At 38.4% G+C, this 18,204-nt stretch overlaps 2 protein-coding genes across 9 annotated transcripts; one reads left to right on the top strand and one right to left on the bottom strand.

Moving 5' to 3' along the window:
* Positions 1 to 4,079: 4,079 nt before the first annotated feature.
* Positions 4,080 to 17,179, top strand: LOC131336479 (zinc finger protein BRUTUS-like At1g18910). Of its 8 annotated transcripts, none has more exons than XR_009202847.1 (14): positions 4,080 to 4,533; positions 7,007 to 7,225; positions 7,335 to 7,529; positions 7,603 to 7,961; positions 8,164 to 8,395; positions 9,182 to 10,857; positions 11,941 to 12,159; positions 12,266 to 12,403; positions 13,075 to 13,309; positions 13,414 to 13,473; positions 13,940 to 14,011; positions 14,112 to 14,225; positions 14,578 to 14,664; positions 15,981 to 16,120. XR_009202847.1 is itself a non-coding variant. In XM_058372342.1 (13 exons), exons 1-12 carry the CDS (start codon positions 4,237 to 4,239, stop codon positions 14,211 to 14,213), a joined length of 3,804 nt encoding a protein of 1,267 aa, XP_058228325.1. In that variant the 5' UTR covers positions 4,080 to 4,236; the 3' UTR covers positions 14,214 to 14,237; positions 15,981 to 16,119. The 8 variants fall into 8 exon arrangements, 4 of the variants coding, with proteins under 4 accessions (XP_058228325.1, XP_058228326.1, XP_058228324.1 ...); XR_009202845.1 differs by having other exon boundaries at positions 14,567 to 14,664; XR_009202848.1 differs by lacking the exon at positions 15,981 to 16,120 and adding an exon at positions 15,470 to 15,784.
* On the bottom strand, positions 15,172 to 16,702 carry LOC131336486 (LOB domain-containing protein 27-like). Its single transcript, XM_058372351.1, has 2 exons — positions 15,948 to 16,702; positions 15,172 to 15,568 (listed from the first exon to the last, which is right to left on the bottom strand). Exons 1-2 carry the CDS (start codon positions 16,700 to 16,702, stop codon positions 15,466 to 15,468), a joined length of 858 nt encoding a protein of 285 aa, XP_058228334.1. The 3' UTR covers positions 15,172 to 15,465.
* Positions 17,180 to 18,204: the final 1,025 nt, after the last annotated feature.

Here is an 18,204-nt window from a genome sequence, read left to right as displayed (position 1 = left end):
TTCCTCTTTAAACTCAATTTTATCAACTTTTATAAAAAAAAATCTCTTATATATACCCCATTAATCCGACCATAGGGCATACCACAAAATTCTCCACGTCCCACCAGTCCACAGAGAGAGAGAAATCGAAGAAAAATCGAACTCCAATCCATGGAGTTCTAGAGAGAGAAAAAAAAGAGAGAGAAAAGTGGGTTTTCATTCCAAAGCCAATCGAAACCCGAATTGACCATTCCAATCTGTTTCTACCACTCCTAGCATCGCCAAACGTCGGTCAATTCGAGCCCAAGGTTCCCCGATCGCCAAAACCGAAGTTGTCTTCTCCAAAGTTTCAAAATTCGTTTTAAAATCAATTCGGCCCGGACCAAGGTAGTATAATCCCTTCCAAACACTCCTCTAAGTATATTTATTGTTTTTATGCGTAACCCAATAGCCCGAACGAACCCATGCATCAAAACCGTGACCAAAAATCAAAAAAATCGAATCTGACCCGAACCTTGCGGCCGCAACCTGCGGACCGCAAGAACCAGTCGCCGAGTTCGCGGCAGAGCTCCCAGCCGCAAGGTCAAACCGGTCCAACCTTGCGGTTTCCACTGTTTTGATTCGAAACGACTTTTCGACATCCCGAACACTATTTCTGGCCCTTGAACTATTTTCCTAGACTTTTCACATCTCAGAGACCATAACTTGTTAAGATCATATTTTTTTTATTTAATTATCTATTTATTAAATTATTTATTCGTTATCTATCAAGTTTTACAAACGAAAAATCTTTGCGACCTCCCAAACAATGTTTTAACACCCAAACTAATTTTTTCTAGACTCCTTGCATCTCAAAGATGATATCTTGTTAAATTAATATTTTTTTTATTTAATTTACTATTTATTATTATGTCTATAGCATTTCCGATCAAAAATTCTTTACGACCTTATAACCTTATTATAAATTCCTGAATAATTTTATCTAGACTCTCTATATTCTGAAGATGAAATTTTGTTAACAGTAACATATTTTTAATTTATAAATTATTTATTATCTATTTACTTCACTTTCAGCCACTTTATTTAAACGTCTTTATTTAAATAAATCTCGTGACCTTCCGAACCCAACTTTTGACACTCAACTGATTGCATAGGACCTGTAGGACTCTTATTAAGGTCATGATAAATATTTCAATATTTTTATCTAATTAATGTATTTAATTAGTTTTGAATTAATCTATTATCTTAGAATTAATTAATGAAAGCCTAGAAAATTTTTCTTTTAATTTCTTTTAAAATCCTTACTTTATTGTTGACATTGTGACCATACAAGATTAAGGGCAACGGCCCGTCCATAATAAGTTGCGTGATTATATTGTTTATTAATTGTTTTAATTATTATTGATTTGCTGTATATTGCATTACTGTTTAATTGAATGCTAGATTGGACCCTAGAGACATGGGTTGGTATGCGAATAGAGTTCACTTAGACGATGCTAGGTAATGGATGAATTGGAAAGTTTTGTTTTCTTTAGAATGCCTGCAGGCGGGATTTTGAGATGTAATGAGTTGAATGTGATGGTTTGAAACTGGCAAAGTAAGCCCAATGTTGATTGATGAATGATGATTGGCAAAGTAAGCCCAATGATGAATGATGTATTGATACTGGCAAAGTAAGCCCAGTGATGATTGTGAAGTGGTATATAAGATAAGCGAACCCTAGTTATGATTCGGACATGATAAGCTTTCTTTTGTTGTAATGAGAGGGATACACGCTAGGTACATAACTGAAGTGCAATCCGCGACAACAAAAGAAAGTGAGCTCATGGGACAGGGCATAGCTAGCGGTTGGGGAGGAAAGATCCCGCTGAGGAGATCTTAGATTACACGACAAGTTAATGGATAGTAATAAACTGATTATATGGAACAAACTCTGTGTTACTTTTTCGAACTATTATTATCCTGTTGCATGCTAACTGTAAAGTAAGAAGGGTAGTTGGGTTGGATTATACTTCAGGGTGAACTTGTTCACTTAGGTACGGATTGTCTGGCTTCCGTGCCAGATTTTGCATATAATCAAGAAGAGACACCAAATACTGAAGGTGAACAGTTTTATGCTGAAGAGAACCCAGAGGTGGGAGCTGAGCCAGAATACGCTTGGGATTCGTATCAAACTTAGAAGATGGCTCTGTTATTTTGTTTAGTTTATTACCACAAAGACTATTTTCAGTATTTCTACGATAATTTGTAATAGACGAAACTTTAGGGTATTATCCGGTTTGGATTTTGAATTTTAATTCAATAAATTTTTAGAAATCAGTATTTAAAACCTCCGATTTTATTTTCAAAAATTGGGGCGTTACAATTATACTACTACTTCACATTATGAAAACTTTCTGATTTGGGAGAGGTTGCATGGCTAGCTCCATTATGACCAGGGACGGCCCTAATATAGCTCCGCCAATGAACACCACGAGATGAGTCACCATGCATGACTGGGTAGCCAACGCAATCTTCTTTCTTGAAAGACACAACGGATCTTTGGAAATTATGTAGGTCTCACCATAAATTAACTCATTATTATGAAAAAGTGTATTTATTCCATGGACCTTACACAATTTTTACCAATTATAGAGAAGGTAATGTACTAATGTCCACCCTCTTTAAAGGAGGATGAACAAAATTATTCGGTCTATATTTGTGCCACAAGACCCTAAACACTGGCACAATATTGTTTTCTCTGTATATATGAGGTGTGTGAATCCCACACTTATGTTAGGGACCAACGCGCTCTACATGCATTGAAGAATTTGTGGTAATATGTTGCTCGTTCTCTCTCTTGTGGTAACGTAGGGTGTTCTAGGTCAACTTATACAAATATAAGATGAATTCTTACGGACCATTCTACAATCATTTCATGAGATAAGGTAGCTTCAAGAGCTTTAAAAACATGTTTCAATGTCATTCTCCAGTCAGGTACTCGGTGGGAGTTACCGATGAGTTTATCGTCTAATTAAGTTCTCGCTCTTCCAGAGCGGTATCTGGACTTGTGCAATTCATGCATTTCTGTTTTTATGATCAGGATTTTTTTTTTCTTGATTTTCATTTCAAATTGTTCTCCGGATTTTGTATCAACATTACAAAGCCAGAAGAAGAAGGAAACAAGAAGTAATCCACATCATCCCGCTTCTTTTGAATAGTGATCTTCTCTTCTGTTGATATATGTTTCAAGTGTGCTAGGTCAAAGTAAAATTGGAATTAGTGCAAAAATGGTTGCCCTAGTTATTCAACATTCCGAAAGTACCATGTGGCGTTATCACGTGTTACTTTTTATAAACCATGTACCGAAAAACTATACAATTACAATATCAGCATTTACTTGGATTAGATTGTTAAGGGACAATGAGTAATCCATGTAGTGTGTTGGTTTGTTAAGTAACTCATTGACCAAAAATACTCCCCCAAGCGGTGCCTGAGAATACCCAATAATTAATCCTTCAAAGGCTCGTGACCTAGGTCATATAGTTTTCGGTATGACTCTCTGCCTCACTTTTATTCTCGCTCTACACTTCCGCCCAAAATCCCGGCTCTCACAAGTTTAAGTAAGTTATAGTAATTCCAAAAAACGTTAGTATTCATGCGTTTCATGTGACAATACATAATAATCCTTTGTTTTTTTATCACAAAAAACGCTATATTCATGCCTTTTATGTGACTTCAGTTGTGACGGTACATAGAAATCCTTGTTTTTTTATTAAGAGAAAGTAATCCATGACCGAAACACAAACAAAATGGTAACCCCAAAGGCTTGGCCAAGTGGGTAAGATAAAACAAACAAGTGTTTGTCCTCTATGAGATTTCATGTTTGAATCTCTCGGAGTTTATATATTCCAAACCTTGAATCCACTGAAAAGTTTGTCCGATGATTAACAAGATGGCTCCGAATTAATTGAGGTGCGCCAAAACTAGTTTGAACATCAGGTTATGAATAAACAAAAAAACACAAACACAACGGTTGGACTCAACACACTCATCCTGTCCTCTGACCGTTCGGTATAACGTCCCAGTCTGCCAACGTGTCAACAACATTAAAAATTCTGAATTCGAAGGCGAAGGAACAGTGAGAGAGAGGGAGAGAGAGAGAGAGTCAGAACCCAAGACAGAGTCGTCGTTATATTCATTGCAATCTCCAATCCTAAGCTTCTTCCCCTTTCTCTAATTCGCCGTTGATGGTGGTTGGTGGTGGTCCGGCGTTCAATGGGCGCCCGCGAACCAAAATGCGTGCCGGAAAAGGAACTGGAACCGCCGCCGCCCCCGACAACGCTTTCGAAGGAGGACTCTCTGTGTGGCGTCAAACTCGTCGATTGTCCAATTCTGTTACTGGTTTTCTTCCACAAGGCGATGCTGGCGGAGCTGGAGGAGCTCCGGCGGGTGGCGGTGGAGGCATCGGAGGAGAGGGGCTCCGACGGCCGCGACCTCATCCTCGTTGACTTCCGTGGGAGGTTTGAGTTCTTGAAGATTGTTTATAAGTATCACTGCACTGCTGAGGACGAGGTTAGTCTTGGTCGTTGTCGATAAATTGATCGAACCGCAACACATAAACTCCCAAAATTTCTTGGCAAGACCTATTTTGCTGTTTTTTTCGGTGGTAAAGTTGAACCCTTAACTCCTACAACTTTCCTGGCTGAACATACTTTAACCATAAGAAAGTTGATTTTTTCATTCTTTCCGTGCAATTGAACGGACTCATGAACCATGCGACCTAAGCGGACCCGCCGAATTCCAAAGACTAGTGAAGCGCAAACCAAACCGAATCAGGCTTCACAAACCCAATAATAATTCATCTCTCTTTAGGGCTAATCTCAGTTTGACCTCCGGTTGCTGTGGTTTGAACGTGGTGCAGATTTATCTCTCATTTGAAAATTAGCTCATGATCGTATGGTGTGTGGACTAAATTGTACAGTTATATCCGTTAATGCATGACATAAAACAGCAAATGCCCCTATTGTCTTCTTGTTTTCCTTTCCCTTCTCCCTCCTCTGACCACATGTAGACAATTATAAACGCATATTTATGCCAAATTACCAATAAAATCACTTACTAACCTAATTAAAGCAAAAATCAATTATAATTTGTTAATTTGTTAACCTAACATCTAAGCTTTTTTTCCCTAATTTCCGACTTTGTTGCAGTTTTCTACATCTATATATGCAAGTGTGTTTATCTCCGTAGAGGTTATTATTTGAATTGTCATGGGTTCAATTGAACCTTTAGACATATATAGGCCACAGTCAATGGCGTGGGTACTGTTGGGTACTGTTAAACACTTGAACACATATACGTACGAAAAGGTTAGAGCATCACAACCCAATTCTTCAATTTGTAGAGTTACAAGATACAGAGTAATACGGAGTATGTTTTATTTAAGGAGTATGTTTGAAGAATTTTACTATTTGTTCTTACTCCAATCATGAATCTTCATTTTAATCCCAATTTTCAAAAACGCTTGCCATTTCTCTTCAAATCTCATTTCTACTCCAAATTTACACATTTGGATTTTCAAAGATTTCAATGAGTTTCCCAGTGAAAGTTAGATCAGTAGATTACTAAATTACTCCGTATATGTTTACATAAAACATACTTAATATTGGTCTTATTTTGAAGATGGTATCCATATCTTTTCAATGGAACAAAGTTTGTGATAATTGGAACTATGTATTACTAAAAGTTCTATGGTTTTTATATACGAATATCATAAGCAAAAGGATGTAATGAGGATTATAGTGTCATGTTAAAAGGTTAAAAATGGTGAAAGAGAAATTTTGAAAGCCTTTATTTTGAGGAATGACTCTTCAAAATATGGTTAGGTCTCGATCTACAGAAAATCAAACTTATTCTTAATTTTTGAAGAATATAAATGAAGTGTGGTTGGAGAGTTTTTATTCTTATTTTTTAAGATTCAAAGAATAGTTCTGAAAAAATGAAGGTATGGATGGAGATGCTCTTAAAGCTTCAATGGTGGTGGGTTCCTTGTACCCAGTTATGAATTCGAACATGGAGCCGCTTCAATGTTCAGATCATAGGTTGATCAGTTTTATTTTGAACCTTGGTTTAGATTTGACCACTACTGAAATCAGTTGAAGCTGCTGGTCTTGAAAAAGTATTCAGTTGTCTTGAAAGAAGTATTCACCGAAGAGGAGACCCAATGGTCTTAGAAACAAGTATTCGCTGATGATTTCATTGTTTAGTATGGCAGATTCATGAGGTACTCTGTCTAACTTGATTAATGGATTTGACCATGCAGCCTTAGCAGCCTTGTCCGTTGCATTAATGTGGTGGGTTTTGCAGAGGAGGTGGTTGGGGGTGAGTAGGTTTAGAGTCCCTATTTAGGGTAAGGAGGATGAAGATGAAGATGAAGATGAGGGCAAAAATGTATTTTTTTAAATATTTCCCACCCTTTTTTACTCTCAAAATATGTGTGTATTGTACAAATTCTGTCAAGTGGCCGGAATTGATAATTGTGCTCCTTCGTTCACGTGGCTATATGCTAGTTTCCAAATAAAAGGGGGTAAAACCACTCCTCATCCACACCACAAGGGGTCAAAGAGAAGTTTGCCTCTCTATCTATTCATCTATTCATTTATTTTTTTCATATTTGGTATGAATTTGGAATTACTGCAATTTAGCACACAATAGATGCTAACACTTGTCATGGTAATTTTCTAAGCCTGTTGGTGTGTCTGAGGCTCTGAGCCAAGAATTCCATTTGTTAGTTAACTTAGGAATTTTTTGGTTCCGTTCTAGTTGAAGCGTACCTAGGGCCCATTCCTCATTATTAAAGCCTAGCACTTACATAACCCTGGGGATGCATAAAGCCACTAGTCTGCTATATAAACAGTTTTAGCAACAAGAAGCATGATTAACCTTCCTAATAATCTATCTTAGTTTGCTAGATTATATAATGTGAAGGTCATTTGCATCCATACACATTGTGGATTCATTGGTTGATCTCATTACTCTTTTGCAGGTTGTCTTTATGGCACTTGATTTCCACGTAAACAATGTGACCTGTACATACACGCTTGAGCATAAAAGCATAGATGACCTTTTCAACTCTATTTCTGATTGCTTGAATGTTTTAATGGAGAAAGAGGAAAGTACTTCTAATCAACTTCAAGAACTTGTCTTTTGTATTGGGACGATCCAGGCTCTCATTCACCAGCATATGCTGAAAGAAGAAAAGCAGGTACCTTTGTTTACTCTTCTTCATTCCCTTTATTTTTCTTCTTTTTTATCACTTTATCGAGAATTCAAGATTACACCTGTCTCATTACTGTATTCCAATTCATGTGCAGGTTTTCCCTTTGCTGATGCAGCAATTCTCTACCAAAGAACAGGCTTCACTTATTTGGCAGTTTCTTTGTAATGTTCCTATTATGCTGTTGGAGGACTTTTTGCCTTGGTTGACTTCTTTTCTTTCCCCACTTGAACAAGAGGATATTCTGCATTGTATCAAAGAAATCGTACCTGAGGAAAAACTACTGCAAGAGGTATATGTTGACCTAGATCCTTTCTCTATTTTGATTAACATCTGGTTTTAATGAGTTAAACTCTACCTTGAAGGTTGTAATTTCCTGGCTTCATAACAAGAAGTCATTTTCCTATGTGGCTTACAATGAATTTGGGAAGGGAGCTGATCTTCCTAATTCACTAGCAAGTTCGAAGGATCTGAATCATCTGATTAAAGTGTGTGCGTCTAAGAGCTTTCATGGAGAAAAATGGTGGTTGAAGAAAGCTTATTGCGAGACAACTGTTCAACACTATCCTATTGATGGTCTTCGTATTTGGCATAGTGCGATCAGAAACGATTTGAAAGGCATTTTGAAGGACCTACATCAGATAAGGAGATCACAAGAATTTTCAACCTTAGATTCGGCAATTGTCCTGCTAAAGTTTTTCACAGATGTCCTTCTCTTCTACAGGTACTTTCCAGGGCTCTTCAGAAGCAGTTACCCTTTTTTTACTATAAAAATAAAAAATAAAAAAGAAGAAGAAGAAGAAGAAGCAAAGAAGCACTTAATTTAGTTAAGGCCGTCCTTCTTGAATGAGGTGTCATGGAGACCATATTCCACTGTATTTTTACATCCTTCTGTTGAGTCTTCCATTTTCTTTTTTCTTCTTCAGCACGGCATGGGATAAAACGTTTAACCCTGTAGTGAATGAACTTGCCGATGGCATTCTATCTCAATACCTTGAAAGATTCCAAGTTGATAGTCAAATAGAAGGATTACAGAGGTTGCTTTACCATAATGACCAAAATGGGATGCATTTGTGCAACTATGTGGAGAAGCTTTGTGGGGAACTGGAGTTTTTTGCAACAGGAATCAGCGAACACTTGTCTTCATTAGAAAAAGAGGTACACTGTTCTTTACGTCATAGTTCTTTCAGTGCATGAGGTTGATAATAATTATGAAGGGGGACATTAACCCTTTCAAACTTGCACTTTAAGAATAGTTTTTGACTCTATCCATTATTGACGCTGATATTACTGCCAGTTGCAACTGTAAAATTTCCTTAAAAACCTTTTAGGATTCGTTTCGATAGATGTGGATTCTAATGTGGAGTTATATAAAATCTATATATATATATATATATATATATATATATATATATATATATATAGACACACACACACACACACAGAAATTTTCAAGTCCACACCCCCTTACGGTCCGCACCTCTCATTTCCCGATCAAATTTTGATGATCCAAGTCGCTCAATCTGATCAAAACATGATTTTAAGGGTACCCACGAGAAATCGGCAAAAAAATCCCGATCAAATTAAGCCGCTCAATGTGATCAAAACATGATTTTAAGGGTACCTGCGAGAAATCGGCAAAAAAATGACCAGGAATATTTTGTTGCTATCCTTTGGTGACATTGAGTTTGAGAGCTTTAGTCTAGTGAATTCGAAATATTTACTTAATGCGTCAATTAGAAAGCTTTCATGTTAAGATATTGCAGTGTGAGCTATCAAATCTAAATTTAAGCTGCTGTCATTTTGATAGTATTGCTAAACCCCTTTCATTTGAAATCCAAATCTATCCAAATGGAGGATGCATTTGTAACTCTCATCGTTTGTCATTTGTCAACAAGAAGTTCACCTTTTATTTTAGTCACGGGCATTTTCAGTTTCTATCAGGTTTTCCCGTTCATTAGCAAGAAATTCGCTCATGAATTCCAGCAATTGCTCCTATACACAAGTGTTCGTTCTATGCCACTTGGGCTGCTGAAGTGCATGGTTACTTGGTTCTCAGCTCATTTGTCTGAGGACGAATGCAACTCCATTCTGCATAACTTAAAGACAGAAGGTCCCCTAGCTGACAATAAAAATTTCACATTTCTATTGTGTGAGTGGATACGCAGAGGCTACTCAGGTAAAACCTCTATTGACCAATTCAGAAAAGAGTTGTTAGAGATGTTCAAGAGCAGAAGCTTTTTTCTCACCGAGCATGCCAAGGAAGATGACACATTTTCGACCCAAGTTTCGAATATAAACCCTTGTAATAGCTCTAAACCTGGAGCACCAAAACCACACACAGCCATCAAGGCCAAGGAATGGACGTCAAATTCTTCGTCTTCTAACAGTAGCCCTCCTCAGAAATATGGCACACCATATTCTAATATCATCAATATACATATTTTCTCCCCTCAAACATCAATGATTTTATTGCCTTTCCCCAAAATTTCTTATGAAAGAAGCGGAACTAGTTCCATTTTCAATCTTGAGCCAAGACCAGTGGACCACATATTTTTCTTCCACAAAGCTCTCAAGAAAGATTTGGAGTACCTTGTCGATGTTTCAGCTAAGTTAGGTGAAAATGTCGGGGACCTTGCGGATTTCTGTAGGCGCTTCAGACTTGTCCGATTTCTATACCAAATTCACAGTGACTCAGAGGATGAGATTGCTTTTCCAGCTCTGGAGGCAAAGGGAAAGGCCACAAATATTAGCCAATCCTATACCATTGACCACAAACTGGAAGTTGACCTCTTCAGTAAGATTTCACTCATCTTAGATGAGATCTCTGGGTTGCACGTTTCAGTTTATGGAATTGAAATGGATGTACTGGATCAGAGAATGCTAAACTACCAGCAGCTTTGTTTGAAGCTCCATGATATCTGTAAATCAATGAATAAAGTAGTCTGCGACCACATCAACCGTGAAGATGTTGAACTTTGGCCCTTATTTAGGGAATGTCTTTCCACCGAAGAGCAAGAAAAGATTATAGGATGTATGCTTGGAAGAACAAGGGCTGAAATTCTTCAGGAAATGATACCATGGCTCATGGCATCTTTGACAACAGAAGAACAGCAGGCAATGATGTCCTTATGGCGTAGAGCTACTAGGAATACAATGTTCGATGATTGGTTAAAAGAATGGTGGGGAGGTATGAAGAGGTATGATATAGCTAATGTGGAAGACGAGCCAAAAGATATTTCTCCATCTTGGAGTGCAGACCCACTGAAAATTGTGTCCTCGTATCTTTTGAACAAAGGCTTTGATGATCGAGACCCAACAGTGCGTGAAAAAAGTGCAACTCTCGATGTGTTGGATAAAGGACAGGTCTCCACTGGCAAGACTAATCACCAGTTTTCAGATCTTTCTGCATTTTCTGGTGGGGTTGAAAGGAAGAAATGCAAGGAACCAGCAGAGATCAAACAAAGTGATAAACCAAGCCAACATGTTCAAGTCAGTCATCAGGAGCATCTTCCTGCAGTGAGGCAGGAAGAACTGGAGGCTACAATTCGAAGAATATCACGTGACTCCACTATGGATCCTCAAAAGAAATCATACGTCCTCCAGAACCTTCTTATGAGGTGGGTGGTAAATACTCTCATCTTTATTAGTGTTTTCTGTTGTCATAGGAAATATTGAGTTCCACATAAGGAATTCTACCAGACTATCAACAGCATGACAGTTGGACATCCTTAATTTGCTTATGTGCTTTGTACCTAGCAATTTCCCTAGCATAATGCATAATCAAGATGATCCTCTCTATCTAACCAACTCATTCCTTTCAAGTTCAACTAAAACATGACACAAAATTGGATGAGTCATGACTCATGGCACCATACACATTTGCCCCTTTCGAGCAATCCATGCATGCCATTGGAGTTGCTGTCTTTCAATATACCGTCCATGCCAACAACAAGCAACTTCAAGGCTTAATTTGGAGGGTCACTTGTGTAATTTTTGGAGGGTCAATCAATGTAGCTTGAGTCATGTAAAAGTGTTGTAAATAGTTTTTTATTACACTTTTGGTCCTTGTATTTTCATTATGACTCCTCAACCATACCCCATGTTTCTTCCTGCCACAAGTGTAAAGTCTCAAAATGTATAAGGGGGACCTTAAGGTGAGTTCAACTTCCTACTTGTACTCATTATTCTAGTAATCAATACAACCGTTTGCTAATTCCATTCAAGTGTTGTGCTAAGTGTGTTGCTTATTTAAAGCTTGTTACTTGGTTTCGTTACTGGTTGTGTTTAACGTTGTGGCCGGAATACTTACTTGATCTTGCTTGCTTGCATTGCAAACACCAGTTGGCTTGAATTTGGCAGGCTAGCAAAGGAGTTTGTCTAGTGCCACACATGCCGTGTCTCATCCACAAGGCCGTCATGTGGCACATATCCATGAATCCAGTAATAAAATGTCTTTCAGAGTAGATAGATTACCTATCACTGAACTGAAGAAAATTGGCTAACGTTTTCATAATCGAGCGGTGAATATACGTCCCTACTAATTCCTGGATCCTATCCATCATAAAGGCCGCTTTGATAATTTAATAGAAATCATTATGCATGGCCCCCCCAATTTTGGTTTCTTTTTCTTCATGATGCCTGAAAGTTAAGTCCATAAAATGCCTATATTGAATCTGACCAAACCTTTTCTGGTGCTTCAGCCGCTGGATTACAACACAACGGGAATCTCATATAGAAGTTCCTGTATCAAGTAATGAGGAAGAAGCACGAGGACAGTGCCCATCTTATAAGGACCCAATCAAATTAGTTTTTGGCTGTGGACACTACAAGAGGAACTGTAAGCTAGTTGCTGCTTGTTGTAACCGTCTTTACACATGCAGACGTTGTCATGATGATGTGGCTGATCACACTATGGATAGGTATATAGACCCTGCTTTTTTATGTTTCCTGCTTCTGCACTTGCTCATTTTGAAGTTTTCAGCTCCTTTTCTTAACATTTTTCTGCTGCTTAAAATATGTATGCAGGAAAGCTACTGCTAAGATGATGTGTATGGAATGCTTGGTGATTCAGCCAATAGGCCCCACATGCTCAACTGCTGCTTGCCACAACTTATCCATGGCAAAATACTACTGCAGGATCTGCAAATTGTTTGATGACGAGAGGTAATGTGCCCAAATTGACCAACTTTATTGTTCCAGTTAATTATGTTTAAATAGATGTCTTAGTATGCAATTCAAGAAGAAATTTAATACAACAGAGGCTTCTGCTTGGCTAGAGACTGGAGCAAGTGTATTCTTATCTAGATCTATCAGACATCACCGTGAAGTCAGTATGTCCACTTGGGCAATGAATATAGGCTGCTTGTGTCTCTTTATTCTTTGTCTCTGGTAATAGGTTGGACTTGTTAGGAACCTGAGTACCCTTTAAGCTGTGTTTTCAGACTTCGCTAAACCTTATTTCAAGGATGTTGGAGTATGTATCTCAAAGTTGGGGCCAGAAACAGTAATGTGCTTACAGGAAACAAGACTCCATGTAACATTCTGACTGGAAATGATTCGGGTGAAGGGAAAATGCTGTAAATATAAAGGAAACCATCAGTTACTATAAGTTTAATAAATATTCATTCCACTGACTCAGTCTTGAGAAAATCTTAAAATATTCACGTGGGTGAGTCAACATGAACGAGAATTCCACAAGGTAAATGATTTGTTCTATTATTGTACTGCCTTGATACTTCCAACCTTTGACGTTTGATGGTTTCACTCTAGTCCAAAAGACGGCTATGGTCTTGGTCAGATTTAAATAGATTTCTGACATGGAAAGTTTTGAGCAGGGATATCTACCACTGCCCTTACTGTAACCTCTGCCGAGTTGGGAAAGGACTTGGCATCGACTATTTTCACTGCATGACATGTAATGCTTGCATGTCAAGGTCTCTTTCAGTGCATAAATGCAGAGAGAAGTGTTTCGAGGACAACTGCCCGATATGCAACGAGTATATTTTCACATCTAGCTCTCCAGTTAAGGCCCTTGCATGTGGACATTTGATGCACTCAGCTTGCTTTCAGGTATTTGGTTAATGTGTAACTCCCTCAACGAGTGTATATATTTTTCTTTTTGTAAATTTCTTATTTCAAGCTAATTAAGACATTCTCTCTCATGCTGCTATTAGGACTACACTTGTACTCACTACACCTGCCCAATATGTAGCAAATCACTTGGGGACATGCAGGTCAGCCACAATTTATTCTCCCACACTACTATCTGTCCAATTTAACCTTTCTTTTCGTATTGAAATTAAGTGTTGTGTTTTCAATTGATAATAAAAATTGCCGCATAAATAGTTTGTCACCCTAGATGGAACTCTGTCTATACTTTTCTGATGGATGGTTTCAGTTTCTCAGGATGCCTGAAGGGGCTGAAACATTTTCCACATGTTAAAACACCATCAGTTTAGGGTATTGCAAAATTACTTTTGCTGCAGTATTGCTACTCAGTTGATTCTGCAGATTTCAATTTAGGAAAAAAAATAACTAGAGAAAAACATGAGGTTCTGCCAACTCTTGGAAAAATCATGCACAGGCCAAGTGCCCAAAAATTTTATGTTTATCTACTTCAGTTACTTTATCAAGTTGCATCATCTTTCAGTGTATGTTTTGGTATTGCCATTTCACAATTTCTTAAATGTTGCACATCAGGTGTATTTTGGTATGTTAGATGCACATTTGGCAGAAGAGAAGATTCCAGATGAGTATTCTGGCCAGACTCAGGTTGACACTGTTCTTTCCTTTCTTATGATTCTTATATATGATCCACGCTTGGTGTTTACATGCTAACATTTTGTATTTCGCCACTTTGAGCAATTTTCAGATAATACTATGCAATGATTGTGAGAAGAGAGGAACTGCTTCGTTCCACTGGCTTTATCACAAATGCCCTCATTGTGGTTCATACAACACCAGGCTTCTATGACCTGCAGCCTTTGTGAGTTTACAGGTCTCATTACCTAGTTTCATATAAGAATGATCTTGATCTTGTTCCGAAAACTTGTGATTGGGTGAAACAAGTTACAACTATCTCTATTCCTTTAACCAATATAGTTTTGTTCGTAACGATACATGGAAATCCAACTTTTCTTTCAAATGAATTGTTTTAGAATTAAAATTGTCCAGTACAGATGGTAACTAAATACAATTTATGGAAACGCATTGGTTAACTCATGAATAAGATGCTTAAATCTAATCTTATATTCTTGCTTTCCATCAGAAGGTCTTCAGTCTCTTATTCATATATGTTTTAAATTTTCTTGTCCGAAATTTTTGCAGTTCATTTTCAGTTGAGGGACATTATCTTCGAAACATATTTTCAATATGTGGTAGGTATAGATTCAAAATTGTGCAGACTGAGAATCCCCAATAGAGTGGTAATCTGCATCTTTTCTTTGTATTCCGAATAAGAAGTTCCATTTTTCGGAGGCCAATATACTGTTTTAAGTTGTATGCTAATTGAAAACCTCATAAATGATGAAAGGGAACTAACAATGGAAGAATGGTGCCTTTCAAAAACAATGGAAGAATGGTTTCCATTGGTGAGCACGTAGATATTATGAAAGTCTTTGTATTCCAATGTGTTGCTAGAGACATCCAGGTTGAGATCAGTAACTTTCTGAGTTAAATTTTCATTATTGTTCGTCGGCCACTCCCAGCCCCAATTGTTGTACGATGGGAATCAGCACTCTATGTGGAAACACATACACGAAACTAGATAACGGTCAGTTGCAATTTTTTTCAAAGATGATGAAATTTTTGGTAGCTGACAGTTACAAGACAAGGTGTAACTTTCGATAGGTTGAGCTAAAATCTTCATTTCCACTAAGGAAAGCACCAATGATTCAAAATTCACAGAACAAAATATAATGCAACATACTTCACACAAACATTAAAATGCAGCATTATATTGCATGTCATATTAAGATATTGAACTCTTTCAAACTATAAATTGCAGGTGTTCGAAACAAAAAGAAATATATGTAAGTGACTCAACTCTGCAATACTAAAGGATACGAAAAAAACAAAGACGACTAGAATAGAACGGAATAAGCACTAAAAATTTGGAAATTAAGTCTGGGAAATCAATTTGAAAACAGGAAAACAAAATTGAATCAGAATAGGAGTAAGGCCAGTCTGCTACTCATCTCCGTAATCTTTTTTTCCTGGGTATTTCATCAGTTGACACTGGTAAGGCGGAAGCATGCAGCGGCACTCTTTAGCTCGTTGTCAGCGACATGGTCAACGGACTGTGTTGTATCTTTCAACGATGAGTCAGAGCTGCACATGAATTGACATATATCAGTATGAGAAGATGTAATTGCATGACTCAGGATAAATTGTAGTTTTAGTTTCTGGACTCTTCACTTCTCATGGATTCATTTTAGCATGCAGTATGTTGTAATTAGATAGTGCTTATTATATGTATCAGAGCCTTCAACAACTCACTTCACTTGGTGAAATCACTATGTTATGCCAAATGACAAAAATTATTTAGGAGCTACCTTCGAGAGAATTCAGCACAATATGCAGAGGATTTTGCGTTTGCTGCAATCTAATATGCAGATGGCTGTTTTATATTTTTATCATGACCAATCTTGCTTCGTACAAATCTAAATGTTATTTTAATTATCATCATATTAAATGTACAGTAATATACCTTGAATCATAAGCGTCCTTGGAATCTATGTAGGATTGTCTGTCATCGATGGTGTCAAAGAATGGATGCATCTCATCATACTCTTGGGCAGGCTCTTGTTGGATATTTAACTGTGATGAGGGTACTAATTGAGATTGCATTACCATTGGATTGTTGATGCTGTTGTTATCCCCACTATATGGATTCTGGACCCAAAGGGAATTGACTACGTTGTCCTTATCAAGGTACCCAGAGTTATTATAAGCAACCACATTGTTGCAATTTGGGTAACCCTGATGTGATGCCATGGGCAATGCATTGACAGGAGGCTGCTGCTGGGGTGGAGCAGCCTCCTGGTGGAAGAGAGACAGCGCTTGTATCTGCGATGTAGAATCATGGACCGATTCGATCTCGTTCTGCTGGTTACTCTGTTGTCGGAAAAATGCAATTTGTGCGAGGACGGCGTAGAGTTCTTCCTCCACGTGGCGTATCTGGTACTGGAGTTGGGAAATTACGCCGCAGCACCCGTGGACAGGGTACTTTTCACGGATCTCAGCTTGGAATATGATGGACCTCATGGCCTCCATCTTTTGTACCTGGTCGAGCTTCTTTAGAATCTTCACTATGTTGCACACGCCGAACAATTTGTGCGCATTCTGGAATATCTTGGGGTTGTCAGCAGGGAAGTAAGGCTTGAGCTGACACTCGTCCGTGCACTTCCTCCTCTGGAACCTACATGCGGCGCAAGCCTGGCTCGTGCCGCCCTTCAGGGTCATATTTGTCTCGAGAGAATAACAGTACCAGTGGTATGGCAATGTGAATAAGGAAAAAATGGAGATGAGGAAGGTGGTGAAGAACTTGTAGAAAGAGGAGAGAGAAGGGAGGAGAGAGAGTGTGTTCTCGTTGGGGAGGCCAAAAGGAGAAGGCCATGTGGAAGGATTGATTTGGGAAGGGGTCTGGTATTAAGAGCGGATATGCTGGGGAGTGGAGACTGAGTAAACAGAAAGGATTGAAGAGAGAAGCGATATTAGTGGAGATGGTTTTTTTTGTTTTTAATTTTTTTTGAGTATGTGACCGTTAGGGACAAATGATGGAATTTTGAAGGGAGAGTCCTGATTTTTGGGGGCACCTGTGGACACAACTAGGTCCTCAGTGTACCCGTATTTAGTTAGTTAGTTCATGGTTTGTTCCTTTTTGAGTTTTTGTAGTTTGATTTTTGAAGCAGTTTATTGTCATATCCTTTTAATAACAAAGTTGGTACATTGTTAGGTTTTGGAGAAGCTTTTGGGTGCCGAGCGGATATCACGTGGCGGTATATCCTTTGGTGATCCGGACCGTCCAATCATGTTTTGGACGGTCCTGCTTTAATCCCTTTCTCTCCCCTTAAATCTTTCTCTCCTCTCATCCCACCACTCTCTCTTTCTATCCTTCTCTCTCCTTAAATCCCTCTCTCTCCCCTCGCTCCACCACTCTCTTTCTTAAATCTGGACCGTCCAAAACACGAATGGACGGTCCAGATTGTCGATGGGTACCACGTGGACGATATCCTACTACCGGCACCCCAAAAATTCTCTTTTGGCTCCCCTCTTATCCGGAGCCATAGCAGGAGTATATATTTTTTACATCAAAATATATTACTATACTGTGACAATAGGTTGCTCCACTGTGACTTGGGGTGTCGAGCCGACTCGTGCGTTCTAAACACAAAAATAGTCTCTCCACATGTGAGGTTAAAGCTAGTCTAAAATCTTCCCACTTTCCAATGTGAGTGAGGAGAAGAATGTGAACTCAGATAGACTCTGACAATTTTTCACCGGACCGTCCATCTTGGCAATGAACGGTTCAGATTTTTATCCCAATAATGAACGGCTAGGATTTATAAGAGCTCGGATTAAATTCCAGCCGTTCGCACCGAGATGGACGGTCGGATCGACCGTGCAGTGCGGCGGGTGCACTACAGCCCCTCCCATTCCTTTTTTACCCCCACCAAATTTGTAAGCTCCCCATGGTGGTATACGTTTGAAACTTTTGTTTACGTGCACATTGACTAATTCTGGGGGCCCAATCCCACCGTCCATTTGCGAGTTTGAGCCATGGTTTTGAACTTTTTTAACATGACGTATGACTAAAGTTGTATTGTCTCAACTCAAAGTACCCTACAAAAGTATTGAAGTTGTCCCAATTATCCATTAAAAATGAATATTGTGTAAACATATATATATTTTTTGCTTTGAATATTTGTAAGAATCGGATTCACAATTGATGGGACTTTGGAGAT

Source organism: Rhododendron vialii, chromosome 8a (genome assembly GCF_030253575.1).
Source record: "Rhododendron vialii isolate Sample 1 chromosome 8a, ASM3025357v1".
Taxonomy (NCBI): Eukaryota; Viridiplantae; Streptophyta; class Magnoliopsida; order Ericales; family Ericaceae; genus Rhododendron; species Rhododendron vialii.
The sequence above is the reverse complement of the archived record's forward strand: the minus strand, read 5'-3'. Positions and strand labels throughout refer to the sequence as shown.